This window comes from Brassica oleracea, chromosome C2, assembly GCF_000695525.1.
Source record: "Brassica oleracea var. oleracea cultivar TO1000 chromosome C2, BOL, whole genome shotgun sequence".
NCBI classification, from domain to species: Eukaryota; Viridiplantae; Streptophyta; class Magnoliopsida; order Brassicales; family Brassicaceae; genus Brassica; species Brassica oleracea.
Window position 1 is genome coordinate 40,430,417 of NC_027749.1, and position 10,414 is coordinate 40,440,830.

Below are 10,414 nucleotides of genomic sequence, written 5' to 3' on the forward strand. Positions count from 1 at the left end.
TGAAAAAGCGCAAAAACTACACTTCAAAATTTTAAACATTTACTCATTTAGTTTTGAATGCATTTTCTAAAACTTATTTTTGGAAAAAATTCTAAAACATTTATCAGTTAGAAATCGAATGATTTGGAGAAAATTAGATTAGTTTTTTAACTGAAGCGTGAGTTGGCATGAATGAACTAATGCCTTATTTGTTTTTTCCATATCTAGAGATAAACATTCTGAAATTCCAAGATTCTGGTCTATGCTCGCCAGTCGCCACTATATTTTAGTACATAGTTATAAATAAGAACGTTGTTCTTTCAAACACCATGAATTTGATTTTTGATAAGAGCTTTGGTACAGAGATTATCTTCTTTCCTTTCCTTTGGGCATATTGATAATTTTATTATAGTGATTAGAAGATTCTGGATCTATAAGTTCATACATCTTTTTAGAATGAAACTCAGACCAGATCATTTAACTTCAAAATTTTCTATTAATTAATCCTAAGGTATTAACCATTAAATTAATTTGTTCTTGATTTGCTGGAATTCTAGGAATTTCACATTATCCTTGCACTATCACACTTCTACTCCATCAGATTTTTCTCTTTCTGACGAAAAAATATGATATCTAGATAAAATAGTTATTTTTTTTTTAAATAGAGTTTTTAGAATGTCCAAACTAATTATGTCCCACAATGGTTAAATCAGTTATGATTTTTTCAAATAATGATTTGATAATTTTTTTATTTTAATGTTATACATCGTTAATTTAAATAATTTTAGATATTTTCGAGGATCCAAATATACTTGGTTATTAGAAATCTAGGGAGTGTTTTAGAATTTCCAAACTAAATATGTCCCAAAAATGTTAAAATAAGTTAGAGTTTTTTTTTAAAATAATGATAGGATACTTTCTTTTATTTTAATATTAAAAATAATTATTTTTAGCTATTGTTTGCGGATTGGAATGGTTATTCGAGATAACGGGGTGATTGGTTAGACTATATAAATTATTTTTTAACTTTAATTTTTATTTACAACATTTTAAATGATTAATCATGCTTTAAGTCAATTTCTAAAAATACAACAAAAAAAATTAAAAATGGTTGTAAACCTCTATTTCCTAAAGTAATATTTTATGCTGTAGGAAAAATATATTTCTGTAAGAATATATGTCTACTATCTTTATTTTTCATTAAGTTTTTACAGTTACAGCATATACATATATAACAATAAAAAAAATTATACACACTAAACTTATAGTACAAATTGTAAGTTAAATTTCAACCAAACATCCCCTAGATCACTATAGGTTATTTGGATCCAGGAAATAGAACCGGATGGTTTACGGATCCACTGTCCTTGTCTAAAGATAAACATTCCAAAACTTTAGGATACTGGTCCGTGCCCATCAACAATATATTTTTTTTTTGTTGAAATGTTAAATTTATTTATCAACAAAAGAAAAAAATGTTTACAGCACGATAGAGTTTGGAAACATTTGTAGAGCTAGAATGGTATACTAGAGAGAAAAGTAAAAACTTATGTTGTTCTTCCCATCCACTCGATCATCATGCTACCATAGAAAGCAACATTTTTGTGACGCAAGGAGGACACTCTGTTTCAGATAATCTTGTCAATCTTCTTAATGAGTTCTGGTGCTGTATGGAAACCATTGTTGTGTTTGCGTCTGTTCCGTTCACACCAAACACTGTGTATCACGGCTTGGAACGAGAGACGAAGAAAACAAGTGACAGTGGCTGTTCGACGCGTAGAGAGGAGCATTGTGATGGTGATGTTCCAGTCTGGGGTTGGTCTCGGAAGCAGTGATCCTATCGTCTCTGTCCAGACTGTATACGTATAGGCACAACCGAAGAAGATGTGGTCTCGCGGTTCCTGTGGCTCACCACAGAGGCGACAGTATTGGTGCTCACCCCAAGCTTGAGTGCAATCACCTGTAGAGAGACGGTTGCGAACAGCAAGCCATGCAATGAAAGAGAAGCGAGGTATAGCTTGTGGAAACCAAACCAACTCACTCCATGCCACTGTGGGACTTCTCTCTCGCACTTGGTCCCATGTCCTCGATGTGGACAACCATGCTTTGTAGTCATTCTCCCCGTGTCGCCATAGCAGTTTGTCGCGTTCTGCATCCACTACCGCAGCTGGAACATCGTGGATGCGAGCTATCATCTCCCATAGGTGATAGCTGCGACATCGTCGAATGCTCTATTGTCCAGACGTGGCTGCTTCAGCGACAATTACGTAGCGAGGGATACCGAGGAGCTGAGTGCCAGAGTCACCTGCAACATCAAGTAGACTTCCCATGTCAAGCCAATTATCAAACCAGAATAGAGTGTGCCTACCATTACCGATCTCAGAACACAGAGAGAAGGCAGCCTGTTGACGAAGCTTAAGGAGCTTGCGCCAGATCCACGAGCCAGAGCCAGTGTCGTTTACATCCCATAAGCATCGATGACGAAGCAGATTGTGTTTTTTCCAGGCAACCCACAACTAGCCTGAGTTTGTGAGCAAACGCCAGATGAGGCTAAGAGCAAAGACACGTGAGGAGTCTACCATACGTCTGATGCCTAAGCCGCCCTCCTGTTTTGGTTTGCATATATCCAGCCAAGCAACCTTAGCCTTCGTGTTCGTGTGTGGAGAGCCTGACCAGAGGAAGGCACTACACATACTTTCGATGGTTTCAAGGCAGCGTTTCGGTAAGCGAAAAACAGAACACCAATAGTTGGTTATGCTGACAATGACTGAATTAATAAGCTGTAGATGACCCACATAAGATAGTGCACGGCTAGACCAAGAAAGAAAACGTGACTAGATCTTGTCGATGAGAGGCTCGTAGTCTGCTCGAGACAATGATTTTGTAGTAAGGGGAAGACCAAGATATCAAACTGGGAGAGTGTCTACTGGTATGTCCAGTTGGTTTACCTCTAGTTGAAAATCTTGAGTGATTCACCCTGCCATGAAGATGGATGACTTTGCAGGGTTTATTATGAGACCCGAAGTCGCTGCAAACTCATCCAGTGTGGCGAAGATACCACGGAGTGATGCTGGGTCTCCATTGGTGAAGATCATAATGTCATCAGCGAGGCTTAAGTGTGTGAGGTTTACCTCGAAACAAGTAGGGTGGAAGCCAATCTTTCCTGCCAATGCTGCTTTATTTAGTAGACAAGACAGAACATTTATAGCGATGAGAAAGAGATATGGGGAGAGAGCAAATCCCTGTCTTAAACCCCTGGTGCTCGAAAAAAAACCCTTCAAGTTCTCCATTGACCGAAACAGAGAAAGCAGCAGTCGACAGGCAAATATGGATCCAATGCACGAACTGATCTGGGATATTCATTGCTCGCAGGGTGTCTAAGATAAGAGACCACTTTACTGAGTCGAAAGCTTTGGAGATATCAAGTTTCAGAACACTGCAAGGACCAATAGAGTTCTTATGATAGTTCTTGACTAGCTCAGTAGCAAGTAGGACGTTTTCAAGTAGAAGACGACCCTTGATGAATGCACACTGGTTTGGTCCAAGGATGTTGCAACAAGATATAGGCCAGAAATCTTTTAGAGTTTCTGCACCTTGAACCTTAGGGATGAGTGCCAGGGTAGTGGCATTAACCCCCTTAGGGAGGAAACCGTACATAAAGAACGACTGGACAGCGATGGTAAAGTCCCGGCTGATGATGGGCCAAGCTGCACGGTAGAACTCTACGGGATATCCATCAGGCCCTGGAGCTTTATTGGATGGCATAGAGAATATGACATTTTTAATCTCTACCTCTGATACGGGGTGCACCAGCAGAGCAGCAGTACGATCAGGACAGCAGAAGTCCAGAAGGTCCGGCAGGTCAATGAGAGCCTCATTAGGTGCAGGACTTTCAGTCGGGCCTATAAATTGTGCAAAGTAGCTTGCTGCTGCTTGCTTGATTGCAGTAGGGTCTGTGATGATATCTCCATTTTGTAAGACCAGCTTTCTGATGGCATTGAAAGATGTACGGGTTTGCACTATCTTGTGGAAAAAAGTAGTGTTCTGATCACCGTACATGAGCCAGGTTATGCGAGACTTCTGCATGTAGAAACGCTCTTCAATGCTTGCCCAATGATTCCATGTGTCCATTGCTTCTGAGACACTGTTAAAAGAGGCAGTGTTCGGCGTTGCGAGAGCTTGCTCTTGCATATCACAAAGATTTTGAAATGCCTCCTTTGCTCGAAGAGGTATGTTGCCAAACCGTGATTTGTTTAGTAGCCTGATAGCTGGTTTCAACTGCTTCAGCTTACGATGGAATAGGTACAGAGCAGAACGCGAGTGGTATAGGGGTTCAGCGGAGTTCCAAGATTCCGCTACAATTGTGGTGAAGTCAGGATGGTTAGCCAGGAAGTTGAAGAATTTAAAAGGTCGTTTCTTCCCTAGAGCCGGCGTCTCTAGAAGGATTCTGCAGCGTGAATGGTCTGAGACACCAGATGCTTCAAACTGAGCATACGATTGCGAGTATTGTGAAATCCAGGCATCGTTAACCAGAACTCAATCAATTTTTTTTGCAATAGGATTTTCTGGTCGACTGTTCATCCATGTGAATTCAGAGCCCAAGGACGCCAGGTCTGTGAGATTGCATGTTGAAACCGCAGCCTGGAAGTCTCGCATACCACTCTGGTTCCGAGGGTCCACGCCTATGGAATGTTCCGAGGATGAGAGTGTCTCATTGAAGTCGCCCATGATGATCTAAGGCACCCCAGGAGAGGCATACTGAGAGCCAATATTTATAAGATCCAACCGGAGGTGTCGTCTCTCATTTTGAAAGTTAGAAGCATATGTACAGGAGCAGAGGAACTGCTTACCCAAACCGTGATGTTCTGAGAACTTTTGTAGAGGATTGTAACATTGACATTATCTTACCATACCACCCAGATTTTCCCTAGACGGTGATGATCGTAGTTGTGAATATACTGCCACCCAGGTAGAGTTGCAGTAATGATATTATGACAGTTGCTTTCTTGAACCCGAGTTTCAATTAAGCATCCAAAAGATGGTGTTCTAGAACGAACCCAAGAGCTAAATGATTGATGTTTGCGCTTTTTGTTGAAGCCCCGATTATTCCACGTAAATAGGGGTTATTGAAACTATGTAAATGTGTATAAGAATGAAGTATAAGAATAACTCTCTTATATAAATCTCTCAAGGGAAAACTCACTCAAAACCTTGAATCTCAAACTCATACAAGATCCTATCATCACTCGATGGATCCTTATAAATAGCTAAACATAGATCCTAACCGAATACAAAGATATGATATGCTTATAGATAACTCCCAACACATCTCTATCCTTATCTTCTCAACAACCGGATTAGGATTGTCTTTAGCTTGCTTCTCACGTCATCATTCTTGTCTCAATAGCTTCAAGCTTACTCCAACATTCTCCTCCTTAAGCTTGAAGTTAACTTGTGCTGCATCTTGAACACCAATAAGCTCTCTCATCTCATTGGACTTAATCCTCCCAAGTCCTTTTGTCAAAATGTCTGCCTTCTGTTTGCTTCCCGAGACATGTTCGACCTCCAACTGTCCATTCGCGACAGACTCCCTTATGAAATGGTACCTCTTATGAATGTGTTTGGACCGACCATGAAAGACAGGGTTCTTGGTCAGTGAGATTGCAGACTTGTTCTCCACTCGAATGGTCACTCGTTCACACTTTCCTCCGGTGATCTCACTTAGGAGCTCTTGAAGCTATATCGCCTGCTTTGCTGCCTCAGTAGCCGCCATAAACTCAGCCTCACAGGAAGATAATGCAACAGTTTCTTTCTTTTGAGAGCACCAAGTGATAGGACTCTCATTGAGATAGAATATGTGTCTTGTAATACTCTTTCCATCGTCGGCATCTACGTTAAGAGAGCTATCACTGTATCCTAACATTCTTACTGTGTTTGCACGCTTGTAAGTAAGACCATAGGAGAGAGAGCCGCGTAAATACCCCAGAACCTGTTTCAGCTCCGCATCGTGTGATTCCTTGGGGTCGAGCATGTATCGGCTCAGAACTCCAATGCTGTACGATAGGTCAGGACGCGTGTGGACCGAGTATCGTAAGCACCCAATACTCCTCCTGTATTTCTTCTCATCAACACCTCGCTCCTCTACTGCTTTTGACAGTCTCAAGTTCATATCCATCGGCACAGAAACAGAGTTGCAAGCATCCATACCCGTCTCGACAAGGATTCTTGATGCATACCTTTCCTGTCTCAACGTGATACCACCTGCGTGTTGTAGTACTTTAATACCCGAGTAGTATGTGAGTCTACCCAAATCACTCATTTCGAACTTTGCAGCCATCTCCTCCTTAAACTCATTTATCATCCTCAAATCTGAACCCATCACAAGTAGGTCATCTACGTAGACAGCCACAACAAGAATATCATCATTTCGCTTCCTCTCGTATAGTGAGGGTTCCTTGGAACATCGTGTGAACATCAGCTCTCTCAGTATCTTGTTCAGCTTATAGTTCAAGGCTCTAGGAGCTTGCTTTAGGCCGTAAAGTGCCTTAGAGAGCTTATAAACCTTTTCCTCACTTCCTTTGACTTCAAAACCCTCTGGTTGCTTCACATAAACTTCCTCTTTAAGATCGCCGTGGAGAAATATGGTATTTACATCAAGGTGATGTACTTCCCAGCCATGAGAAGCTGCCAAAGAAATGATGAGACAAATTGTTTCTATTCTTGCAACAGGTGCGAAGACTTCGTCGTAATCTATCCCATGTCTCTGCACATAGCCCTTTGCTACGAGTCTCGCCTTGTACTTGTTCACACTTCCATCTGGATTACGCTTTATTTTGAACACCCATTTTAGTCCAATGGCTTTAGCTCCTGCAGGTAGATCAACAAGAATCCAGGTGTGATTCTTCTCAATAGAAGTTATCTCATCTTCACACGCTTTCACCCACACCGTCATACTTTTAGCTTCTGAAAAATTCCATGGCTCCTCATCTATTGACATCAGAAGCCACTCACAATCTGTTTCGGCCAAGAGGATATAATTAGACAGATACTCCGGCATTGTCTTGGTTCTTGTTGATAGTCTGAGCTGTGGTTCCTCCTGCAGCTCATCTTCATCATCAGAGATCTCCACAACATCCTTATCAATTATCTCATCGCTCTTGTCTAGTTCCTCCTCAGCTTTCTTTGTAATAACAGCACTACCATCTTCCTTAAACTCCACGTCAAACTCGACTTCTCTAAGTCCTCTGTTTCCAAACTCCCCAAGATTAATACTGAATGAGCCTACATTGCTCTCGCAGTTGTTCCACTTCCAACCTTCTTCTTCCATAAACACTACATCTTGACTGACGGTGATTCTTCTGCTCGATGGGTCGAGTAGGCGATAAGCCTTAGTACAAGGTTCGGTTCCGAGATGCACCAAGGCTCGTACCTATCATCCAACTTCTTCTTGTGTGGAGCTTCTATTCTCGCGTACCCAATGCAACCAAAGACCTTCACGTGTGAGATGTTTGGTTTACTTCCTCGAAACATCTCGTATGGAGTTTTAGAAATCAGAGTTCTCGTCGCAGAGCGGTTGATGAGATAAGTAGCATGTCTCACAACTTCTCCCCAAATGTAATTAGGAACTCCCATGTGCTTCAAGATATTCCTTGTCATCTCCAGTATCGTCCTGTTACGCCCCTCAACTACTCCGTTTTGTTGGGGAGAGTACGGCGCTGTCAAATGTCACTGAATCCCATTTTCTTCGCAGAAACCGTTGAACTCATGCGACGTAAACTCTCCTCCTCTATCCGTTCGGAGAGTCTTGATGGAGATGCCTGTTTCTTGTTCTATCGATGTTTTAAACTTCTTGAACTTTCCAAAAGCTTCACTCTTCTCTTTCAATAACATCGTCCACATGTAGCGAGAGTGATCGTCAATTATCACAAATACGTATCTGTTTTGACCGATCGTTGGAGGGTTGATTGGACCACAAAGATCTCCGTGGAGTAGCTCAAGTCTCTGTGTGGCTCGGAACTTTGTTGATTGGGGAAAAGGTCTTCTTGTTTGCTTGCCAAGCAAACATGAAACACACATACTCTTTGTGATTGATATCTTCGGTATTCCTGGGACAAGCTCCTTGTCAACCATCAGCTTTATGTTGTCGAAGTAAATATGGTCCAGCCTCGCGTGCCACTTGTTTGATTCATTCGACGTTATCACTTGCAAGCACTTAGTGTTCTCAGCCTCCAGAATGACCTTGTACAGTCGGTTTCTTCCTCTGCTACTCTCAATCAATAGCCTCCCATCACGATCATACACATATAAAAGTTTCTTCTTCATGTTGATCTCACAACCCGCTTCTGTAGCTTGACCCAAGCTTATGATGTTGCTTCTGAGAGCCGGTATGAAATAAACATTTGAACCACGGGCCTGTTGCTCTGAGCTAGCATACATTAGTTTTCTCTGTTCTTCAGACGTCTCTTCTTCCTCGCTGATACGTTCTTCGTAGGCCTTTAACCGTCCGATAATGTCCTCAAAGCTCGTGGTCTTGAGGTCCAGTACTTGCTACAATGCGGCCCCAATGTGTATGTACTTCCTACGAGGAAGACTTTTAAGAAACTTCTTGACAAGTTTTGGTTCTTCTATTTCTTCTCCAAGCGCAGAAGATTTTGAAGAGATCTCAGAGATTCTGCCCGTAAACTCATCAATGGTCTCGTTGTCTTTCATCTTTAGACGGTCAAACTCTGCCATGAGTGTCTGTAAGCGAGCTTCCTTTACCATATCAGCCCCCATGTGTCTTATCCTAATTACCTCCCATATTTGCTTTGCTGTGTCCAGCTCCCCGACTTGCAGAACAAGAGATTCAGGTATTGACTGAATCAGTAGCGCCATGGCTATGTTGTTCTTATCGTTATCTCCTCCTTCGGACTCCGTGCACCTTCAGTAGAATCTTCATTTTAATCGCCCATACCGTGTAGTTTGTGGTACTCTAGATGGGACATTTGATCGATGATGATCCAGTCTCTTTCAGGTCTCCCATAGTTTCAATGTTTATGCTCTGATACCAATTATTGAAACTATGTAAATGTAAACTCTTTGTGTATAAGAATGAAGTATAAGAATAACTCTCTTATATAAATCTCTCAAGGGAAAACTCACTCAAAACCTTGAATCTCAAACTCATACAAGATCCTATCATCACTCGATGGATCCTTATAAATAGCTAAACATAGATCCTAACCGAATACAAAGATATGATATGCTTATAGATAACTCCCAACACATCTCTATCCTTATCTTTTGAACAACCGGATTAGAATTGTCTTTAACTTGCTTCTCACGTCATCATTCTTGTCTCAATAGCTTCAAGCTTACTCCAACAGGGATATCATCATTTAGTGCCTCCGGGTGGAGGCTGGTTTTGGTTTGTTTTGCTTCACGTTTTTCTTTTGGTCGCGCTGTGGCTGCTGAGTTGCACCCGCTTTGTTTTTTTCCTTTTTCTTTATAAATAAGTACAGTATTTTTCTAATCACCATGGACTTGATTTTTGATAAGAGATTTCGTACATAGACTATCCTCTCTTTTACTTTCTCGATATTTTGAGTGTGTTTAGAAGGATTAGAAGATTATATACCATGTAACTCTGACCAGGTACCATCAGGGGCGTACGCAAGATTGTAATTTGTATGGGGCACGTAACCAAATTCTTATAACCCATGTTTAGTTTAAGTGAGTATTTTGATAATTTTAGTAAACTATCATGGGGAAAAAATAATACCCCCGGGTACTAGGCCTGTGACGCATTGGGTATCTGGGCAATTTTAAGGTATCCGGATCCGAATGTTTATCTGGCGGATCCATAATTTTACTATCCTTATCCAGATCCGAGGTTCTCGGATATCCGGGTGTCGGGTATGCTTCTAAAAATTGTAATATCCGGCGGATATCCGGATCCGGATTTGAATCCTTAAAATAAATAAATAAATAATATTAATATATATAAAATATTAAAAATAATTTTAAAATAAAAAATATATAATATTTTTAATTATTTCTATGTATAATATTACAAAATTTACATAAAATTTACATATACTATTATAAAAATGAAAATATATTAAACAAAGTTAGTTTTTATATATAGATATTATTATTTTTGAAATAGTTATTAATAAAACTTAAGGATCCGGATATCCGGACTAAAAATCAAGATATCCGGATCCGGATCCAGCTTTGACGGATCCAACATTTTAATATCCGGATCCGGATTCGGCTCAAATCTCGGATCGAATCCGGATCTCGGATAAAAGTCTCAGGCCTACCGGGTACCATGTAACTTCCAATAAATTTAGAAGCAGATATATAATCCATGTAACAAACAATCATGAAGATTTAGCAAAAAAAGAAAAATTATGAAGATTTATAAATGAGTTTTTGTTTATATATGAAGCGT

The 10,414-nt window shown here is 40.5% G+C and overlaps 2 protein-coding genes across 2 annotated transcripts; both read right to left on the reverse strand.

Moving 5' to 3' along the window:
* Positions 1-1,607: 1,607 nt before the first annotated feature.
* On the reverse strand, positions 1,608-2,174 carry LOC106324222. The gene has a single exon (XM_013762229.1). It carries the CDS (start codon positions 2,172-2,174, stop codon positions 1,608-1,610), a length of 567 nt encoding a protein of 188 aa, XP_013617683.1.
* Positions 2,175-2,951: 777 nt separating this feature from the next.
* Positions 2,952-7,867, reverse strand: LOC106324223. The gene is made up of 4 exons (XM_013762230.1): positions 5,726-7,867; positions 5,399-5,548; positions 3,326-4,464; positions 2,952-3,234 (listed from the first exon to the last, which is right to left on the reverse strand). Exons 1-4 carry the CDS (start codon positions 7,304-7,306, stop codon positions 2,952-2,954), a joined length of 3,153 nt encoding a protein of 1,050 aa, XP_013617684.1. The 5' UTR covers positions 7,307-7,867.
* Between the last annotated feature and the right edge of the window lie 2,547 nt (positions 7,868-10,414).